The 24,722-nt window shown below is 45.2% G+C and overlaps 1 protein-coding gene across 3 annotated transcripts in view; it reads right to left on the bottom strand.

Moving 5' to 3' along the window:
• The window catches only part of LOC141162668 (uncharacterized), a 193,508-nt gene that overhangs the window by 123,573 nt on the left and 45,213 nt on the right, over positions 1-24,722 (bottom strand). For all 3 annotated transcript variants that reach the window (XM_073649016.1, XM_073649014.1, XM_073649015.1), the window contains one exon: positions 12,762-12,989. In XM_073649016.1, coding sequence (XP_073505117.1) covers positions 12,762-12,989 — 228 coding nt within the window. The remainder of the gene's footprint in view (positions 1-12,761; positions 12,990-24,722) is intronic.

Raw genomic sequence — 24,722 nt, 5'->3', positions numbered from 1 at the left:
CCTATGTAACGCCACAGATAACACAGTGATAACTCTCTGAGTACAGATAATGTAGTAGATGTCACCTGCAGTCCTATGTAACACCACAGATAACACAGTGATAACGCTCTGAGTACAGATAATGTAGTAGATGTCACCTGCAGTCCTATGTAACACCACAGATAACACAGTGATCACTCTCTGAGTACAGATAATGTAGTAGATGTCACCTGCAGTCCTATGTAACACCACAGATAACACAGTGATATCTCTCTGAGTACAGATAATGTAGTAGATCTCACCTGCAGTCCTATGTAACACCACAGATAACACAGTGATAACTCTCTGAGTACAGATAATGTAGTAGATGTCACCTGCAGTCCTATGTAACACCACAGATAACACAGTGATAACTCTGAGTACAGATAATGTAGTAGTTGTCACCTGCAGTCCTATGTAACTCCACAGATAACACAGAGATAACTCTCTGAGTACAGATAATGTAGTAGATGTCACCTGCAGTCCTATGTAACACCACAGATAACACAGTGATATCTCTCTGAGTACAGATAATGTAGTAGATCTCACCTGCAGTCCTATGTAACACCACAGATAACACAGTGATAACTCTCTGAGTACAGATAATGTAGTAGATGTCACCTGCAGTCCTATGTAACACCACAGATAACACAGTGATAACTCTCTGAGTACAGATAATGTAGTAGATGTCACCTGCAGTCCTATGTAACACCACAGATAACACAGTGATAACTCTCTGAGTACAGATAATGTAGTAGATGTCACCTGCAGTCCTATGTAACACCACAGATAACACAGTGATAACTCTCTGAGTACAAATAATGTAGTAGATGTCACCTGCAGTCCTATGTAACACCACAGATAACACAGTGATATCTCTCTGAGTACAGATAATGTAGTAGATGTTACCTGCAGTCCTATGTAACACCACAGATAACACAGTGATAACTCTCTGAGTACAGATAATGTAGTAGATGTCACCTGCAGTCCTATGTAACACCACAGATAACACAGTGATATCTCTCTGAGTACAGATAATGTAGTAGATGTCACCTGCAGTCCTATGTAACACCACAGATAACACAGTGATAACTCTCTGAGTACAGATAATGTAGTAGATGTCACCTGCAGTCCTATGTAACACCACAGATAACACAGTGATAACTCTCTGAGTACAGATAATGTAGTAGATGTCACCTGCAGTCCTATGTAACACCACAGATAACACAGTGATAACTCTCTGAGTACAGATAATGTAGTAGATGTCACCTGCAGTCCCATGTAACACCACAGATAACACAGTGATAACTCTCTGAGTACAGATAATGTAGTAGATGTCACCTGCAGTCCTATGTAACACCACAGATAACACAGTGATAACTCTCTGAGTATAGATAATGTAGTAGATGTCACCTGCAGTCCTATGTAACACCACAGATAACACAGTGATAACTCTCTGAGTACAGATAATGTAGTAGATGTCACCTGCAGTCCTATGTAACACCACAGATAACACAGTGATATCTCTCTGAGTACAGATAATGTAGTAGATGTCACCTGCAGTCCTATGTAACACCACAGATAACACAGTGATAACTCTCTGAGTACAGATAATGTAGTAGATGTCACCTGCAGTCCTATGTAACACCACAGATAACACAGTGATATCTCTCTGAGTACAGATAATCTAGTAGATGTCACCTGCAGTCCTATGTAACACCACAGATAACACAGTGATAACTCTCTGAGAACAGATAATGTAGTAGATGTCACCTGCAGTCCTATGTAATACCACAGATAACACAGTGATATCTCTCTGAGTACAGATAATGTAATAGATGTCACCTGCAGTCCTATGTAACACCACAGATAACACAGTGATAACTCTCTGAGTACAGATAATGTAGTAGATGTCACCTGCAGTCCTATGTAACACCACAGATAACACAGTGATATCTCTCTGAGTACAGATAATGTAATAGATGTCACCTGCAGTCCTATGTAATAACACAGATAACACAGTGATAACTCTCTGAGTACAGATAATGTAGTAGTTGTCACCTGCAGTCCTATGTAACACCACAGATAACACAGTGATAACTCTCTGTGTACAGATAATGTAGTAGATGTCACCTGCAGTCCTATGTAACACCACAAATAACACAGTGATAACTCTGAGTAGAGATAATGTAGTAGATGTCACCTGCAGTCCTATGTAATACCACAGATAACACAGTGATAACTCTCTGAGTACAGATAATGTAGTAGATGTCACCTGCAGTCCTATGTAACACCACAGATAACACAGTGATAACTCTCTGAGTACAGATAATGTAGTAGATGTCACCTGCAGTCCTATGTAACACCACAGATAACACAGTGATAACTCTCTGAGTACAGATAATGTAGTAGATGTCACCTGCAGTCCTATGTAACACCACAGATAACACAGTGATAACTCTCTGAGTACAGATAATGTAGTAGATGTCTCCTGCAGTCCTATGTAACACCACCGATAACACAGTGATAACTCTCTGTGTACAGATAATGCAGTAGATCTCATCTGCAGTCCTATGTAACACCACAGATAACACAGTGATAACTCTCTGAGTACAGATAATGTAGTAGATGTCACCTGCAGTCCTATGTAACACCACAGATAACACAGTGATAACTCTCTGAGTACAGATAATGTAGTAGATGTCACCTGCAGTCCTATGTAACACCACAGATAACACAGTGATAACTCTCTGAGTACAGATAATGTAGTAGATGTCACCTGCAGTCCTATGTAACACCACAGATAACACAGTGATATCTCTCTGAGTACAGATAATGTAGTAGATGTCATCTGCAGTCCTATGTAACACCACAGATAACACAGTGATACCTCTCTGAGTACAGATAATGTAATAGATGTCACCTGCAGTCCTATGTAACACCACAGATAACACAGTGATAACTCTCTGAGTACAGATAATGTAGTAGATGTCACCTGCAGTCCTATGTAACACCACAGATAACACAGTGATATCTCTCTGAGTACAGATAATGTAGTAGATGTCATCTGCAGTCCTATGTAACACCACAGATAACACAGTGATACCTCTCTGAGTACAGATAATGTAATAGATGTCACCTGCAGTCCTATGTAACACCACAGATAACACAGTGATAACTCTCTGAGTACAGATAATGTAGTAGATGTCACCTGCAGTCCTATGTAACACCACAGATAACACAGTGATATCTCTCTGAGTACAGATAATGTAGTAGATGTCACCTGCAGTCCTATGTAACACCACAGATAACACAGTGATATCTCTCTGAGTACAGATAATGTAGTAGATGTCACCTGCAGTCCTATGTAACACCACAGATAACACAGTGATAACTATCTGAGTACAGATAATGTAGTAGATGTCACCTGCAGTCCTATGTAACACCACAGATAACACAGTGATATCTCTCTGAGTACAGATAATGTAGTAGATGTCACCTGCAGTCCTATGTAACACCACAGATAACACAGTGATAACTCTCTGAGTACAGATAATGTAGTAGATGTCACCTGAAGTCCTATGTAACACCACAAATGACACAGTGATAACTCTCTGAGTACAGATAATGTAGTAGATGTCACCTGCAGTCCTATGTAACACCACAGATAACACAGTGATAACTCTCTGAGTACAGATAATGTAGTAGATGTCACCTGCAGTCCTATGTAACACCACAGATGACACAGTGATATCTCTCTGAGTACAGATAATGTAGTAGATGTCACCTGCAGTCCTATGTAACACCACAGATAACACAGTGATATCTCTCTGAGTACAGATAATGTAGTAGATTTCACCTGCAGTCCTATGTAACACCACAGATAACACAGTGATAACTCTCTGAGTACAGATAATGTAGTAGATGTCACCTGCAGTCCTATGTAACACCACAGATAACACAGTGATAACTCTCTGAGTACAGATAATCTAGTAGATGTCACCTGCAGTCCTATGTAACACCACAGATAACACAGTGATATCTCTCTGAGTACAGATAATCTAGTAGATGTCACCTGCAGTCCTATGTAACACCACAGATAACACAGTGATAACTCTCTGAGAACAGATAATGTAGTAGATGTCACCTGCAGTCCTATGTAACACCACAGATAACACAGTGATAACTCTCTGAGAACAGATAATCTAGTAGATGTCACCTGCAGTCCTATGTAACACCACAGATAACACAGTGATAACTCTCTGAGAACAGATAATGTAGTAGATGTCACCTGCAGTCCTATGTAATACCACAGATAACACAGTGATATCTCTCTGAGTACAGATAATGTAATATATGTCACCTGCAGTCCTATGTAACACCACAGATAACACAGTGATATCTCTCTGAGTACAGATAATGTAATAGATGTCACCTGCAGTCCTATGTAACACCACAGATAACACAGTGATAACTCTCTGAGTACAGATAATGTAGTAGATGTCACCTGCAGTCCTATGTAACACCACAGATAACACAGTGATAACTCTCTGAGAACAGATAATGTAGTAGATGTCACCTGCAGTCCTATGTAATACCACAGATAACACAGTGATATCTCTCTGAGTACAGATAATGTAATAGATGTCACCTGCAGTCCTATGTAACACCACAGATAACACAGTGATAACTCTCTGTGTACAGATAATGTAGTAGATCTCACCTGCAGTCCTATGTAATACCACAGATAACAGTGATATCTCTCTGAGTACAGATAATGTAGTAGATGTCACCTGCAGTCCTATGTAACACCACAGAAAACACAGTGATAACTCTCTGAGTACAGATAATGTAGTAGATGTCACCTGCAGTCCTATGTAACACCACAGATAACACAGTGATAACTCTCTGAGTACAGATAATGTAGTAGATGTCACCTGCAGTCCTATGTAACACCACAGATAACACAGTGATGTCTCTCTGAGTACAGATAACCTAGTAGATGTCACCTGCAGTCCTATGTAACACCACAGATAACACAGTGATAACTCTCTGAGAACAGATAATGTAGTAGATGTCACCTGCAGTCCTATGTAACACCACAGATAACACAGTGATAACTCTCTGAGTACAGATAATGTAGTAGATGTCACCTGCAGTCCTATGTAATACCACAGATAACACAGTGATATCTCTCTGAGTACAGATAATGTAATAGATGTCACCTGCAGTCCTATGTAACTCCACAGATAACACAGTGATAACTCTCTGTGTACAGATAATGTAGTAGATGTCACTTGCAGTCCTATGTAACACCACAGATAACACAGTGATAACTGTGAGTAGAGATAATGTAGTAGATGTCACCTGCAGTCCTATGTAACACCACAGATAACACAGTGATAACTCTCTGAGTACAGATAATGTAGTAGATGTCACCTGCAGTCCTATGTAACACCACAGATAACACAGTGATATCTCTCTGAGTACAGATAATGTAGTAGATGTCACCTGCAGTCCTATGTAACACCACAGATAACACAGTGATAACTGTGAGTAGAGATAATGTAGTAGATGTCACCTGCAGTCCTATGTAACACCACAGATAACACAGTGATAACTCTCTGAGTACAGATAATGTAGTAGATGTCACCTGCAGTCCTATGTAACACCACAGATAACACAGTGATATCTCTCTGAGTACAGATAATGTAGTAGATGTCACCTGCAGTCCTATGTAACACCACAGATAACACAGTGATAACTCTCTGAGTACAGATAATGTAGTAGATGTCACCTGCAGTCCTATGTAACACCACAGATAACACAGCGATAACTCTCTGAGTATAGATAATGTAGTAGATGTCACATGCAGTCCTATGTAACACCACAGATAACACAGTGATAACTCTCTGAGTACAGATAATGTAGTAGATGTCCCCTGCAGTCCTATGTAATACCACAGATAACACAGTGATATCTCTCTGAGTACAGATAATGTAGTAGATGTCACCTGCAGTCCTATGTAATACCACAGATAACACAGTGATAACTCTCTGAGTACAGATAATGTAGTAGATGTCACCTGCAGTCCTATGTAACTCCACAGATAACACAGTGATAACTCTCTGAGTACAGATAATGTAATAGATGTCACCTGCAGTCCTATGTAATACCACAGATAACACAGTGATAACTCTCTGAGTACAGATAATGTAGTAGATGTCACCTGCAGTCCTATGTAACACCACAGATAACAGTGATATCTCTCTGAGTACAGATAATGTAGTAGATCTCACCTGCAGTCCTATGTAACACCACAGATAGCACAGTGATAACTCTCTGAGTACAGATAATGTAGTAGGTGTCACCTGCAGTCCTATGTAACACCACAGATAACAGTGATATCTCTCTGAGTACAGATAATGTAGTAGATCTCACCTGCAGTCCTATGTAACACCACAGATAACACAGTGATATCTCTGTGAGTACAGATAATGTAGTAGATGTCACCTGCAGTCCTATGTAACACCACAGATAACACAGTGATAACTCTCTGAGTACAGATAATGTAGTAGATGTCACCTGCAGTCCTATGTAACAACACAGATAACACCATGATAACTCTCTGAATACAGATAATGTAGTAGATGTCACCTGCAGTCCTATGTAACTCCACAGATAACACAGTGATAACTCTCTGAGTACAGATAATGTAGTAGATGTCACCTGCAGTCCTATGTAACGCCACAGATAACACAGTGATAACTCTGAGTACAGATAATGTAGTAGATGTCACCTGCAGTCCTATGTAACACCACAGATAACACAGTGATATCTCTCTGAGTACAGATAATGTAGTAGATGTCGCCTGCAGTCCTATGTAACACCACAGATAACACAGTGATATCTCTCTGAGTACAGATAATGTAGTAGATGTCATCTGCAGTCCTATGTAACACCACAGATAACACAGTGATAACTCTCTGAGTACAGATAATATAGTAGATGTCACATGCAGTCCTATGTAACACCACAGATAACACAGTGATATCTCTCTGAGTACAGATAATGTAGTAGATGTCATCTGCAGTCCTATGTAACACCACAGATAACACACTGATAACTCTCTGAGTACAGATAATATAGTAGATGTCACATGCAGTCCTATGTAACACCACAGATAACACAGTGATAACTCTCTGAGTACAGGTAATGTAGTAGATGTCACCTGCAGTCCTATGTAACACCACAGATAACACAGTGATAACTCTCTGAGTACAGATAATGTAGTAGATGTCACCTGCAGTCCTATGTAACACCACAGATAACACAGTGATAACTCTCTGAGTACAGATAATGTAGTAGATGTCATCTGCAGTCCTATGTAACACCACAGATAACACAGTGATAACTCTCTGAGTACAAATAATATAGTAGATGTCACCTGCAGTCCTATGTAACACCACAGATAACACAGTGATATCTCTCTGAGTATAGATAATGTAGTAGATGTCACCTGCAGTCCTATGTAACACCACAGATAACACAGTGATATCTCTCTGAGTACAGATAATGTAGTAGATGTCATCTGCAGTCCTATGTAACACCACAGATAACACACTGATAACTCTCTGAGTACAGATAATGTAGTAGATGTCACCTGCAGTCCTATGTAACACCACAGATAACACAGTGATATCTCTCTGAGTACAGATAATGTAGTAGATGTCACCTGCAGTCCTGTGTAACACCACAGATAACACAGTGATAACTCTCTGAGTACAGATAATGTAGTAGGTGTCACCTGCAGTCCTATGTAACACCACAGATAACACAGTGATAACTCTCTGAGTACAGATAATGTAGTAGGTGTCACCTGCAGTCCTATGTAACACCACAGATAACACAGTGATAACTCTCTGAGTACAGATAATGTAGTAGATGTCACCTGCAGTCCTATGTAACACCATAGATAACACAGTGATATCTCTCTGAGTACAGATAATGTAGTAGATGTCACCTGCAGTCCTATGTAACACCACAGATAATACAGTGATAACTCTCTGAGTACAGATAATGTAGTAGGTGTCACCTGCAGTCCTATGTAACACCACAGATAACACAGAGATAACTCTCTGAGTACAGATAATGTAGTAGATGTCACCTGCAGTCCTATGTAACACCACCGATAACACAGTGATATCTCCCTGAGTACAGATAATGTAGTAGATGTCACCTGCAGTCCTATGTAACACCACCGATAACACAGTGATAACTCTCTGTGTACAGATAATGTAGTAGATGTCTCCTGCAGTCCTATGTAACACCACAGATAACACAGTGATAACTCTCTGAGTACAGATAATGTAGTAGATGTCACCTGCAGTCCTATGTAACTCCACAGATAACACAGAGATAACTCTCTGTGTACAGATAATGTAGTAGATGTCTCCTGCAGTCCTATGTAACACCACAGATAACACAGTGATAACTCTCTGAGTACAGATAATGTAGTAGATGTCTCCTGCAGTCCTATGTAACACCACCGATAACACAGTGATAACTCTCTGTGTACAGATAATGTAGTAGATGTCATCTGCAGTCCTATGTAACACCACAGATAACACAGTGATAACTCTCTGAGTACAGATAATGTAGTAGATGTCACCTGCAGTCCTATGTAACACCACCGATAACACAGTGATAACTCTCTGAGTACAGATAATGTAGTAGATGTCACCTGCAGTCCTATGTAACACCTCAGATAAAACAGTGATATCTCTCTGAGTACAGATAATGTAGTAGTTGTCACCTGCAGTCCTATGTAACACCACCGATAACACAGTGATAACTCTCTGAGTACAGATAATGTAGTAGATCTCACCTGCAGTCCTATGTAACACCACCGATAACACAGTGATATCTCCCTGAGTACAGATAATGTAGTAGATGTCTCCTGCAGTCCTATGTAACACCACAGATAACACAGTGATATCTCTCTGAGTACAGATAATGTAGTAGATGTCACCTGCAGTCCTGTGTAACACCACAGATAACACAGTGATGACTCTCTGAGTACAGATAATGTAGTAGATGTCACCTGCAGTCCTATGTAACTCCACAGATAACACAGAGATAACTCTCTGTGTACAGATAATGTAGTAGATGTCTCCTGCAGTCCTATGTAACACCACAGATAACACAGTGATAACTCTCTGAGTACAGATAATGTAGTAGATGTCACCTGCAGTCCTATGTAACACCACAGATAACACAGTGATAACTCTCTGAGTACAGATAATGTAGTAGATGTCACCTGCAGTCCTATGTAACACCACAGATAACACAGAGATAACTCTCTGAGTACAGATAATGTAGTAGATGTCACCTGCAGTCCTATGTAACACCACCGATAACACAGTGATATCTCCCTGAGTACAGATAATGTAGTAGATGTCTCCTGCAGTCCTATGTAACACCACAGATAACACAGTGATATCTCTCTGAGTACAGATAATATAGTAGATGTCACCTGCAGTCCTGTGTAACACCACAGATAACACAGTGATGACTCTCTGAGTACAGATAATGTAGTAGATGTCACCTGCAGTCCTATGTAACTCCACAGATAACACAGAGATAACTCTCTGTGTACAGATAATGTAGTAGATGTCTCCTGCAGTCCTATGTAACACCACAGATAACACAGTGATAACTCTCTGAGTACAGATAATGTAGTAGATGTCTCCTGCAGTCCTATGTAACACCACCGATAACACAGTGATAACTCTCTGTGTACAGATAATGTAGTAGATGTCATCTGCAGTCCTATGTAACACCACAGATAACACAGTGATAACTCTCTGAGTACAGATAATGTAGTAGATGTCACCTGCAGTCCTATGTAACACCACCGATAACACAGTGATAACTCTCTGAGTACAGATAATGTAGTAGTTGTCATCTGCAGTCCTATGTAACACCACAGATAACACAGTGATATCCCTCTGAGTACAGATAATGTAGTAGTTGTCACCTGCAGTCCTATGTAACACCACAGATAACACAGTGATAACTCTCTGAGTACAGATAATGTAATAGATGTCACCTGCAGTCCTATGTAACACCACAGATAACACAGTGATAACTCTCTGAGTACAGATAATGTAGTAGATGTCACCTGCAGTCCTATGTAACACCACAGATAACACAGTGATACCTCTCTGAGTACAGATAATGTAATAGATGTCACCTGCAGTCCTATGTAACAACACAGATAACACAGTGATAACTCTCTGAGTGCAGATAATGTAGTAGATGTCACCTGCAGTCCTATGTAACACCACAGATAACACAGTGATAACTCTCTGAGTACAGATAATGTAGTAGATGTCACCTGCAGTCCTATGTAAAACCACAGATAACACAGTGATAACTCTCTGAGTACAGATAATGTAGTAGATGTCACCTGCAGTCCTATGTAAAACCACAGATAACACAGTGATAACTCTCTGAGTACAGATAATGTAGTAGATGTCACCTGCAGTCCTATGTAACACCACAGATAACAGTGATAACTCTCTGACTCCAGATAATGTAGTAGATGTCACCTGCAGTCCTATGTAACACCACAGATAACACAGTGATAACTCTCTGACTCCAGATAATGTAGTAGATGTCACCTGCAGTCCTATGTAACACCACAGATAACACAGTGATAACTCTCTGAGTACAGATAATGTAGTAGATGTCACCTGCAGTCCTATGTAACACCACAGATAACACAGTGATAACTCTCTGAGTACAGATAATGTAGTAGATGTCACCTGCAGTCCTATGTAACACCACAGATAACAGTGATGACTCTCTGAGTACAGATAGTGTAGTAGATGTCACCTGCAGTCCCATGTAACACCACAGATAACACAGTGATATCTCTCTGAGTACAGATAATGTAGCAGATATCACCTGCAGTCCCATGTAACACCACAGATAACACAGTGATATCTCTCTGAGTACAGATAATGTAGTAGATGTCACCTGCAGTCCTATGTAACACCACAGATAACACAGTGATATCTCTCTGAGTGCAGATAATGTAGTAGATGTCACCTGCAGTCCTATGTAACAACACAGATAACACAGTGATAACTCTCTGAGTGCAGATAATGTAGTAGATGTCACCTGCAGTCCTATGTAACACCACAGATAACACAGTGATAACTCTCTGAGTACAGATAATGTAGTAGATGTCACCTGCAGTCCTATGTAAAACCACAGATAACACAGTGATAACTCTCTGAGTACAGATAATGTAGTAGATGTCACCTGCAGTCCTATGTAAAACCACAGATAACACAGTGATAACTCTCTGAGTACAGATAATGTAGTAGATGTCACCTGCAGTCCTATGTAACACCACAGATAACAGTGATAACTCTCTGACTCCAGATAATGTAGTAGATGTCACCTGCAGTCCTATGTAACACCACAGATAACACAGTGATAACTCTCTGACTCCAGATAATGTAGTAGATGTCACCTGCAGTCCTATGTAACACCACAGATAACACAGTGATAACTCTCTGAGTACAGATAATGTAGTAGATGTCACCTGCAGTCCTATGTAACACCACAGATAACACAGTGATATCTCTCTGACTCCAGATAATGTAGTAGATGTCACCTGCAGTCCTATGTAACACCACAGATAACAGTGATGACTCTCTGAGTACAGATAATGTAGTAGATGTCACCTGCAGTCCCATGTAACACCACAGATAACACAGTGATATCTCTCTGAGTACAGATAATGTAGCAGATATCACCTGCAGTCCCATGTAACACCACAGATAACACAGTGATATCTCTCTGAGTACAGATAATGTAGTAGATGTCACCTGCAGTCCTATGTAACACCACAGATAACACAGTGATAACTCTCTGAGTACAGATAATGTAGTAGATGTCACCTGCAGTCCTATGTAACACCACAGATAACACAGTGATATCTCTCTGAGTACAGATAATGTAGTAGATGTCACCTGCAGTCCTATGTAACACCACAGATAACACAGTGATATCTCTCTGAGTACAGATAATGTAGTAGATGTCACCTGCAGTCCTATGTAACACCACAGATAACACAGTGATAACTCTCTGAGTACAGATAATGTAGTAGATGTCACCTGCAGTCCTATGTAACACCACAGATAACACAGTGATAACTCTGAGTACAGATAATGTAGTAGTTGTCACCTGCAGTCCTATGTAACTCCACAGATAACACAGAGATAACTCTCTGAGTACAGATAATGTAGTAGATGTCACCTGCAGTCCTATGTAACACCACAGATAACACAGTGATATCTCTCTGAGTACAGATAATGTAGTAGATGTCACCTGCAGTCCCATGTAACACCACAGATAACACAGTGATATCTCTCTGAGTACAAATAATGTAGTAGATGTCACCTGCAGTCCTATGTAACACCACAGATAACGCAGTGATAACTCTCTGAGTACAGATAATGTAGTAGATCTCACCTGCAGTCCTATGTAACACCACAGATAACACAGTGATAACTCTCTGAGTACAGATAATGTAGTAGATCTCACCTGCAGTCCTATGTAACACCACAGATAACACAGTGATAACTCTCTGAGTACAGATAATGTAGTAGATCTCACCTGCAGTCCTATGTAACACCACAGATATATTCTCCTACAGATGATTATACCTGTTTCCCTCTTTGGTATCAGGTCTTTTATTCTCTGTAGTTTCTTCTCTGCTCGTCCTCTGTTCCCCATAAGACGTCTCTGATAGTTTGATTTTTTCTCCTCGTTGCTGATCAGGAATAAATCTTCGGCTCTTTCCCTGATACTCGGCTGATTTTTCTGGATTTGGGTTTTCTGGAGATCACCGCTGTCATCCAGATCATCTATCACCACAATGACGTTCTTCCTCCCTGCATGGAAAGCAAAGATCACCGGTCACCACCATCACACCGGACGTATTAATAACCGCACATCTCACCAGTCACCATCATCACACCGGACGTATTAATAACCGCACATCTCACCGGTCACCACCATCACACTAGACGTATTAATAACCACACATCTCACCGGTCACCACCATCACACTAGACGTATTAATAACCGCACATCTCACCAGTCACCATCATCACACCGGATGTATTAATAACGACACATCTCACCAGTCACCACCATCACACTGGACGTATTAATAACCGCACATCTCACCGGTCACCACCATCACACTAGACGTATTAATAACCACACATCTCACCGGTCACCACCATCACACCGGACGTATTAATAACCGCACATCTCACCAGTCACCATCATCACACCGGATGTATTAATAACCGCACATCTCACCAGTCACCACCGTCACACTGGACGTATTAATAACCGCACATCTCACCGGTCACCACCATCACACTAGACGTATTAATAACCACACATCTCACCGGTCACCACCATCACACTAGACGTATTAATAACCGCACATCTCACCAGTCACCACCATCACACTGGACGTATTAATAACCGCACATCTCACCAGTCACCACCATCACACCGGACGTATTAATAACCGCACATCTCACCAGTCACCACCATCACACTGGACGTATTAATAACCACACATCTCACCAGTCACCACCATCACACCGGACGTATTAATAACCGCACATCTCACCAGTCACCACCATCACACCGGACGTATTAATAACCACACATCTCACCGGTCACAACCATCACACCGGACGTATAAATAACCACCCATCTCACCGGTCACCACCATCACACTGGAAGTATTAATAACCGCACATCTCACCAGTCACCACCATCACACTAGACGTATTAATAACCGCACATCTCACCGGTCACCACCATCACACTAGACGTATTAATAACCGCACATCTCACCAGTCACCACCATCACACTAGACGTATTAATAACCGCACATCTCACCGGTCACCACCATCACACTAGACGTATTAATAACCGCACATCTCACCGGTCACCACCATCACACCGGATGTATTAATAACGACACATCTCACCAGTCACCACCATCACACTGGACGTATTAATAACCGCACATCTCACCGGTCACCACCATCACACTAGACGTATTAATAACCACACATCTCACCGGTCACCACCATCACACCGGACGTATTAATAACCGCACATCTCACCAGTCACCATCATCACACCGGATGTATTAATAACCGCACATCTCACCAGTCACCACCGTCACACTGGACGTATTAATAACCGCACATCTCACCGGTCACCACCATCACACTAGACGTATTAATAACCACACATCTCACCGGTCACCACCATCACACTAGACGTATTAATAACCGCACATCTCACCAGTCACCACCATCACACTGGACGTATTAATAACCGCACATCTCACCAGTCACCACCATCACACCGGACGTATTAATAACCGCACATCTCACCAGTCACCACCATCACACTGGACGTATTAATAACCACACATCTCACCAGTCACCACCATCACACCGGACGTATTAATAACCGCACATCTCACCAGTCACCACCATCACACCGGACGTATTAATAACCACACATCTCACCGGTCACAACCATCACACCGGACGTATAAATAACCACCCATCTCACCGGTCACCACCATCACACTGGACGTATTAATAACCACACATCTCACCAGTCACCACCATCACACCGGACGTATTAATAACTGCACATCTCACCAGTCACCACCATCACACCGGACGTATTAATAACCACACATCTCACCGGTCACAACCATCACACCGGACGTATAAATAACCACCCATCTCACCGGTCACCACCATCACACTGGAAGTATTAATAACCACACATCTCATCGGTCACCACCATCACACCGGACGTATTAATAACCGCCCATCTCACCGGTAGTGTTGAGCCACCCCCGTAGTGTTCGAGTTCGGTTCGGTTCGTCGAACACCAGTGTGTTCGCCGAACTGTTCGTCGAACACCTTCAAACACCGTTAAAACCAATGGCAGGCAAACAAAAACACATAGAAACACATAGAAAACACCTTCAAAGGTGTCCAAAAGCTGACAAACTGTTCAGAAGACACAACTAACACATGGAAAAGTGACAAGTACATATAGTCATGCGAAAAGAAAAGAGGTGGAGGAGTAAAAGGAGGGGGAGACACAGATATAGGCATGTCATGCCCTTCTAAAATCCAAAAAGTGAGAAGCCGACACGTTCAGTCCGCTCCTGCCCGTGCCACCTCCGTGTCGCCGGGTTTGTGCCAGAGCCGCGGTGAACCCTGACGGCCAGCCCCCCTCTCCCAATACTGGTGCCTGTCCGCTGGTGGGTCGAGCGAGCCCCCCTGTGGTGGAGGCAGCTCTAAGCTTTTTAATTTAAATTGTCTCTCTAATTTGAATGAATACACTTTAAATCCATTTACAAGGATCTATTGGAGGGCAAGTCTCATGCCAGCAGCCGCGTAATTCCAGCTCCAGTAGCGTCCACTAAAGCTGCTGCAGTTAAAAAGCTTTTATAAGGATCGAGCTCGGCTGTCCACCACAAGGCATCCTACTGCCAGTCCCAGCCCATGCCTTGGGGTGCCTCCTGATGCTCTTCACTGAGTATCCCGTGGTCCCGAAGCATTTCCTTTGAAAAAATTAAGTGTCCAAACTACAGGTGGTGTAGCTTGCTTAACAGCCGGGATAATCCGCTGACTAGCAGACACTGCTACTAGGCACAAAGTATTTCCTGGGCTAGATGCAGTTAAAAATTTGTAATTAGATACTCTCGTTGGATGCTGAGAAAGCATTCCATAGAGTCTCCTGGCACGCCATATATGATTCTCTTAAAAAGCTTGGGGTAGGGGTCTAGGGGACCCTTTTATAGCCAAAATCACGGCCCTGTATCGCAATACGTCACCTAGGCTGAAGATAAATGGAACTGTAGCACCCTGAGGGCTCGGTTGCTACAGAGGTATTGCACCTCACCCAGAGGTGTGATATCTCACTCTCAGGTAAGGATGGAGTGTGGATCAGGACCCGACACCTGCATGCATTACACCACATTGCCGTGGGGCAGGGCGACCAATATGCCCCTGAGATGGGCACGACAGTCCCTGTCCCTGGCTGGAGTGGGGGGAGGGAACACTGAGGAAGGGGAACCCTGTAGTGCAGGAGCAGGGAGGAAGCAGTTCCTGGGTGCATTGAGAAGGGAGTATAAAAGGTGGGCACCATCTTAGTTCAGTGCAGAGAAGTCTGAGCAGAAGTGGCAGGGAGCAGGGGCTCTGCATGAGCTCTGCTCCGGAGGCGGGCCTAGTAACAGAGGCCCAGGCCTGGAAGAGGGAGAAGGAAGGAAGAGGAGCGGAGAAGGCTCCAGGAACGAGGAACGAAGGGATCTCAGGGGTGCGGACGGGCGAGTCGCCACTGCACGCCCGAATCCACCTGCGTGGAGGGGTCAGGCCAAAGGGGGAGACCGGTCCCCGAAACTAGTGGAGGCAGGAAACGACCCTCAGCTAGAAACCGGAGGCTGTGACATTTTATGTGGCACAGCCCCTCGCTACACCCGCTAGGAAGGCACCACATAGGGTCAGGGAAACTGGCGCCAAGTTTACCAAGAGGAGGCCCGAGGCAGCAGGACAGAAGGGTTGGTAAGAAAGGCCAGACAAAGGACACACAAAGGGGGTCCTGTGAATCACTCCAAAGTTATCTGGGAATTGTCTGAGCCCCTCACCTGGTGAGCACAGTACGACGTGGGCAGCCGTTACCTGCAGACGTGGTCTGGATAATAAGAACTGTGAGTAAAGGCCCTGGACTGCATCACTGACTCCGTGTCGTTACTGCTGCTGCCCTGCACCATCACCCCCATCCTCCGCATACACTGCCCTGAGGCTATACTCCTCCCGTGGGGAGTTATGCTACGCTCTGCTGCACCCACAACACCAGCCTCAGCGGTCTGCCCTGTAGCGGCGGTTCACTCTGACCGCAATCCACGGGTGGCGTAGTCGGACATTTAAACATCAAAACCACATAAATAGTTCCGCCACTGGTTTGACCACCCTGAGCCACGGAACCGGGTCGCCGCCACGAAGACTACAACCACCAGCATCCACCAAAAAGGGTCCGGCTCCGGGTGTCCCAAGGCCCAGGGGGTGCGTCAGAACATTTTCATCACCTTTCACAATCACCAATGGGACAAGGCAGGGATGTCCTCTGTCCCCTCTCTTATACATCCTAGTGACGGAGCACCTGCTCTCATCAATTCGCCATAACCCCAATATTAGGTGGATTGAGGTGGGAGGCACCGAGTACAAGTGCTCTCTATTTGCTGATGATGTCCTAGTATATATCACTCAATCACATATATCCATCCCTGCTGTTATGGCTGAAATAGATCACTTTGTTACATGGTCAAATTTTAAAATCAATGCAGCGAAGTCTGAGGCCCTCGATGTCTCCCTCCCTAAATCCATATAGGATTCCATCCAGTCCAACTTTCCCTTTGCCTGGCCCTCACAGGGTATCAAATACTTAGGAATTCCTATTCATAGAGACCTCTCCCATCTATGTTATCTTAATTTTGGGCCCTTTATTGAACAACTCCATACAGACCACGGTTGCCAAGTTAGAACTGTAAGATTCACTACGTGAACCACTGGTGTTTTGTGGAAAAGCACATGTACACTGTGTTCCAAATTATTATGCAAAAAGTGTTTAGGAGTGATAAGGGAAGAATTTGTTTGTTTGTCAGTTAAACTCATTGATGGTGATGTGTGTCAGGGCTCTTTATATCACTGTAAGCAATTGCAGACACCTGTGCTAATTAGTTTGGCAGGTGTGTCCAATGAAAGGCAAGACTACTTAAGAAGGCTGTCTCACATTATTAAGCAGCCTACATTTTCTGCCAAAATGGGAAAGAAAAAGGATGTGTCGGCTGCTGAGAAGCAACAAATTGTGGAGTGTTGATTGTAGTCATGCCTTGACCTAAACATTGTGCGATGATCAGGATGAAGTGTCTTGGCAATCAAGAAGTATGTAGCTGATTCACAGTACACACGTGTGCGTGCTGATAAGGGCAAATTGAGGACTCTTTCCTACAGGCAATTACGTCAGGTTGAAAGAGCAGCGGCAAAAAAGCCTTGTCATAGCAGCAGACAAGTTTTTGAAGCTGCTTGTGCCTCCAACGTCCCCCGAACAACAAGATGCAGGGTCCTTCAGAGGTTTGCAGCTGTGCATACGCCATCCTGTCGACCTCCTCTATCCACTTCACACAAGCAGAAACGGCTCCAGTGGGCCAAACATTACATGAAGACTGATTTCAAAACTGTTTTGTTCACGGATGAGTGCCGTGCAGCGCTCGATGGTCCAGATGGATGGAGTGGAGGATGGCTGGTTGATGGACACCCCACGCAAACACGGCTACAGCGCCAACAAGGAGGAGGTGGAGTAATGTTTTGGGCTGGAATCATGGGGAGAGAGATTGTCAGCCCCTTTAGGATCCCTGAAGGCGCTAAAGATGAACTCCATAATGTATGTGGATTTTCTCAAACAGCACTTCCTGCCATGGTTCAAGAAGAAGAACCGTGTATTTCACAGCAAGATCATTTTTCTGCATGATAATGCACCGTCTCATGCTGCACATAAAACATCTGCATCTCTGGCTGATATGGGCATAAAAGGGGACAAACTTATGGTGTGACCCCCATGCTCCCCTGACCTGTACCCCATTCAGAACCTTTGGAGCATCATTAAAAGGAGTGTCTATGATGGCGGGAGGCAGTTCACATCTAAGCAACAGCTCTGGGAGGGTATTCTGTCCTCATGCAGAAACCATCCAAAACCTGACAAATTCAATGGACGAGAGAGTTCAGAAGCTCCTTTCGAACAAGGGGTCCTATGTGAAAATGTAACATCACCTAGAATAAAGTTTTGAGTTGAAAACTGTTTGATTTCAGTTTCTAACAACCTGCTAATGCTTATAATTTCAAAAATGACCATTTTTTTGGTCTTTATTAAAATGAAAAGGTTGATCGAAAAGTTTGGGGGATCTAAGAGTGTGGCAACCCAGTAGTCATGATTACTTCGAATTCTGACAATATGAGGGTCATGTTGCAGGTAGTGCAGCAAGAAGGCACTTATGTGTCTTGCGCATCTCGAAGCCCCAAAATTATTTTCCGGGCTAGATGCAGCTAAAAATTATTATTAATTTTAAATCTGGTGAAGCTTTAGTATAGATGGCCTAATAGGATCAGTGCTGCACACTGCTACAAAGCCCAAATTATTTTCCAGTCAAGATACAGATAAACATGATTAGTAATTTTAAATCTGGTGGAGCTTATTATAGATGGCCTAATAGAATCAGTGCTGCACACTGCTACAAAGCCCAAATTATTTTCCAGCCAAGATACAGATAAACATGATTAGTAATTTGAAAGCTTAAAACGGTTGGTAGGGTGATTTTAACCAATCATCAAGCTTTTACTCTCCCCAGGATGACACAGGGGTAGAAAAGTCGTTTCGGATCCATGATTTGTTCATCTTTATGAACGTGAGTCTGTCTACATTATCAGTGGAGAGCCGCGTGCGCTTATCTGTCAGCACACCACCAGCAGCGCTGAACACACGTTCAGACAGAACGCTGGCTGCGGGGCATGACAAGATCTCCAAGGCGTAAGTGGCTAGCTCCGGCCATTTATCCAGATTGGAAGCCCAAAAAGAGCAAGGGTCCAGTGACACAGTCGTGGCTTCAATGTTTACTTGGAGATACTCCTGTACCATCGTCTCTAGGCGTTGACTATGTGTCAGACTTCTTGTCTCCTGTGGCCTTGCAAAGGATGGGCTAAAAAAGTGGTGAAATGATTCCGCAAAATTGATGTTACCAGCAGATACTGTGGTTCTGTTACGGTTTGAGTGCTGAACACTTGACGGTCCCACGGTTGGCAAGTTGGAACTGTGAGATTCACTACGTGCACCACTGGTATTTTGTGGAAAAGCACATGTAAGATTCTGCAACAGTCTCTGCTGATACTCCTGCATGCGTGCATCCCTTTCTATGGCAGGAATAATTTCTGCAAATTTACTTTTGTACCGGGGATCTAACAGTGTGGCAACCCAGTAGTCAGGATTATTTCTAATTCTCACAATTCGAGGGTCATGTTGCAGGTAGTGCAGCAAGAAGGCACTCATGTGTGTTGCGCATCCAGGAGCACCAAGTCCCTGTTGTGTTGGTGGCGAGGTAACAATCATGCTTCCTTCCTCTATCCTCTCCCCCCAACCTCGCACAACAGAAATGTGATCAAGGTCTCCCTCATCTGATGAGTCTTCCATCAGTTCGTCCTCCAATTCTTCCTGGGCGCCTGCACCTTCCTCACTAGTTTGGCTGCTACCATGCGGCCTGGTAAAACCATCTCCCCCACCCTCACATGCCTGCCGCCTTGGTGCTGCCGACCGTCTGGACCTTGCAGATGTTAGCCCTTCTGCATACAACTCCTCCTCCTCTACTTCCTCCACCTCCTCTTGTGCCACCACCTGACTCCGAATTCTGTTTAACATGTGCTCCAGCATGTAAATCACCGGAATAGTCATGCTGATAATGGCATCGTCAGCACTAAACATCTTCGTCGCCATTTCAAAACTGTGCAGAAGGGTGCATAGGTCCCTGATCTGAGACCACTCCTCCAGCGTGATTTGCCCCACCTCTGAATCTCGTTGGCCCAGGCTATACGTCAGAACGTATTGCACCAGGGCTTGTCGGTGCTGCCACAGTCGCTGCAACATGTGCAGAGTTGAATTCCACCGGGTAGGCACATCGCATTTTAGCCGGTGAAGTGGCAGGCCCAACGACTTCTGTAGAGATGTAAGTCGCTGAGCTGCGGGATGCGAACGGCGAAAGTGAGCACACAGCGACCGTGCCCTCTGCAGAAGGCCATCTAGTCTGGGATAGTGGGCTAAAAATTGCTGGACAACCAGGTTCAACACGTGAGCCATACAAGGCACGTGTGTGACATTGCCCCGGCGAAGGGCCGCACCCAGGTTTGCAGCATTGTCGCACACGGCCTTCCCTGGTTTCAGGTCCAGTGGAGACAACCATTCATGAAATTGGTTCTCCAGAGCTGACCACAACTCCTCAGCTGTGTGACTCACATTTCCCAGACATTTCAATGTAAAAACCGCCTGATGACGTTGAGCCCTACTGCCAGCATAGTAAGGAGGTGTGCAGGATCCCTTCTGCGCAGTTAGAAAGCTTGTGGCATGACCAGACAGGCTTTGGGTGCAGGTGGAAGACCGAGAGGAGGTTGAGGAGGCAGAAGCAGTGGAGGAACTTTGACATAAAGAGGATTGACGCACAACTCGTGGGGACGGCAAGACTTGGACAGCAGCCCCTTGTCCTGCTGTCACCATAGTTACCCAGTGCCCAGTCAGCGACATGTAACGCCCCTGTCCATGCCTACTCGTCCAAGTGTCTGTGGTGAAATGCACCCTGTCACACACAGAGTTTCTCAAAGAAGCGGTGATGTTGTGTGCGACATGCTGGTGGAGCGCAGGCACACCTTTCTTTGAGAAGTAGTGCCGACTGGGCATCTGGTACTGGGGCACTGCGACAGACATAAGGTCTCGAAAATCCTCTGTGTCCACCAGGCGGAAAGGCAGCATTTCTGTAGCCAAGAGCTTGCAGATGGTGAAATTCAACCTCTTAGCTTTCTCATGGCTAGGAGGAAATGGTCTTTTACTTGTCCACATCTGAGGGACCGAGGGCTGGCTATTGTGCTTAGACGGGGTTGATAAGGGTGTCCCCGGCAAACTGCCGGTCTGTGAGGAAGATGCAGGCGGACATGTTAGGTTGCCTTGATCCAAAGGTGGTGCTATCGATGTCGGACAGCGCTCAACACCAGCTGGTGTTACCACCTCCAAAGAAAATGATGACCTGCCAATCACGCTGGCTGTTGCGGGTAAAGAGGTGGCAGGTCTGCGCCCCAAAACAGGTGTGACTGCTGTCCCCCCAGTCACAGAGGATGAAGAGGCCGCGGATGCACAAGATATGGCATACAGTGGTTGGCCCGGCCGGCTAGGCCGCATTGTAGCACACTGAGCTTCCCACTGCAACTTATGCTTCATGTCCATGTGCCGGTTCATGCATGAAGTACTCAAACTATGTATTTTTTGGCCTCTACTTAGCTTTTGCTGACAAATGTTACAGATAACACGAGTTGGGTCATCTTTATCGATCTGAAAAAATGCCCAGGCTATGCAAGGCTTAGCACCCATGCGACCTGAAGAGCCACCACGACTTGTGGTGAGAGGCAGAGTTGTGTTTGAGGATGCAGTTGTTGACGTGCTTCCAGTACTACGTCTCTGTCCAGGAAGGCGCAACCTGACCTCGTCGTCACTAGCATCTTCCTCCACCTCCTCTGCTGACCTCATCTCTTGGCTGACTGTGGGTTGACAGTAAGTGGGATCTCCAACCTCATCATCATCACCCTGTGCGTTATCACACCCGTCGTCCTCAGAGCCAACCTGTTCCTGCCCTGACAAAAAACTAAAGTTGTCGCTCCAATCAGGTATTTGAGTCTTATCATCGTCTTCCTCATTGTCTCCATGTAACGGGTCAGGGAGGCGGAACCTCTGAGCTACTATACAAGGGGGCGGTCCTTGTAAGGGAGCGGGTGGCGACCAGGCAGGCAGTCACAGCAGGTGACCGGGACAGTCTCTAGAAGAACGGGCAGGAGGTCACGGCAAGTGACCGGGGCAGTCTCTGGATGAACGGGCAGATGGTCACGGCAAGTGACCGGGGCAGTCTCTGGGTGAACGGGCAGATGGTCACGGCAAGTGACCGGGGCAGTCTCTGGGTGAACGGGCAGATGGTCACGGCAAGTGACCGGGGCAGTCTCTGGGTAAAGGGTTGGTACGACCTGTGGCGGCTGATGGTAGACGTGAGCTCCCAGGTGAGCAGGCGAGAGTCTCTGGATAAACGGGTGGTCACAGCATGTGACGGCGGAGCCTCCAGGAAGACCAACAGACAGGCGGCAGATGAGCGCTCCCAGGTGAGCGGGCAGAAGTCTCTGGACAGGCGGGTGGTCACAGCACGTGACGGCAGAGCCTCCAGGTAGGCTAGCAGACAGGCAGCAGATGTGCGCTCCCAGGTGAGCAGGCAAGCTGGTCCATAGACAGACTGACAAGAGTTGGAAGGCAGACCGTCGGACCTCAGACAAGCAGGCAGGTAGTTGATGTGCGCTCCCAGGTGAGCGGGCAAGCTGGTCCTTAGACAGACTGACAGGAGTAGTAAGGCAGACCGTCGGACCTCAGGCTAGCAGGCAGGTAGCAGGATATCAGGCAGGAATTAGACAGCAGACTGGCAGGAATCTGGCAGGTATCTGGCAGGTAACTGGCAATGGGACCTGAGGGCTGAAGCAGAGTAGTGAACAGTGCTACAACATTGCTCGGGCACCTCCATTTTGGAGGAGGTGCCTTTTATATGGGAGGTCCTCCGGCAATTGGCCGGGGACTCCTTAGGACGGCGCGCGCGGTCCCTTTAAGAGAGGGGGAGCGCGCGCGCGCCCTAAGCACACTGCCGGGGAAAGAGCGCGTGCCGGAAGCAGCGGGGAGAGCAGCGCTGGAGGACGCCGCGGCAGGAGCGGGGAGGTGAGAGGGACGGCGTCTCTGCCTAGAACGGGGCAGAGACGCCGATGCTACAGTACCCCCCCCTTTAGGCCCCCTCTTTTTTTGGCCAGAAAGAAATTTCTCAAGGAGAAGCGGGGCGTTGATGTTCTCCCTGGGTTCCCAAGTTCTCTCCTCAGGACCAAACCCCTTCCAATCTACCAGAAAAAAGGGTTTTCCTCTTACCCTCTTGGAGGCCAGAATACTCTCTACCTCAAAGATGTCATCAGCGGAAACCGGAGCAGGAGGGGCACCTGGATTTTTGGAAAAAAAGTTAAAGACAACGGGTTTGAGGAGAGATACGTGGAAGGAGTTGGGGATCCGTAGGGTGGCCGGGAGTTTTAATTTGTAGGCCACAGGGTTAATTTGCCTGAGGACTTCGAAGGGGCCGATGAATCGAGGACCCAACTTGTAGGAGGGTACTTTGAGCCGCACATGTTTGGATTAGAGCCAAACCTTGTCTCCCGGACGGAATTGAGGCGGATCCAGACGTCTCTTATCAGCATATCTCTTCATCCGCTCAGAGGAGAGAAGAAGAGCGGACCTGGTGCTCTCCCAAATGGTAGAAAATTCGCTGACAAGAGACTCCGCAGCAGGGTTGTCCACAGAAACGGAGACAGGAAGAGGAATCAAAGGATGTTGGCCACCGACTATAAAGAACGGGGATTTGGAAGAGGACTCGCTCTCATGGTTGTTATAAGAGAACTCAGCCCAGGGTAGGAGATCCACCCAGTCCGAGTGGTGAGCATCAACGAAGTGCCGGAGGTAGCTGGACAAGATCTGATTGATCCGCTCCACTTGACCATTGGACTGAGGGTGGTAAGCGGAGGAGAAATCCAGGGTAATGTCCAGCAGCTTACATGTGGCTCTCCAGAAGCGAGAGGTGAACTGAACCCCACGATCCGACACGATGTGGAGGGGCAGACCATGGAGACGGAAGATGTGGCGGATAAAGTCTTTAGCCAGCTCGGGTGCAGACGGAAGACCAGGCAGG

This window comes from Phyllobates terribilis, unplaced genomic scaffold (assembly GCF_046119375.1).
Source record: "Phyllobates terribilis strain yellow unplaced genomic scaffold, ASM4611937v1 Scaffold_9__5_contigs__length_417890890, whole genome shotgun sequence".
Lineage (NCBI taxonomy): Eukaryota > Metazoa > Chordata > Amphibia > Anura > Dendrobatidae > Phyllobates > Phyllobates terribilis.
The sequence above is the reverse complement of the archived record's forward strand: the minus strand, read 5'-3'. Positions and strand labels throughout refer to the sequence as shown.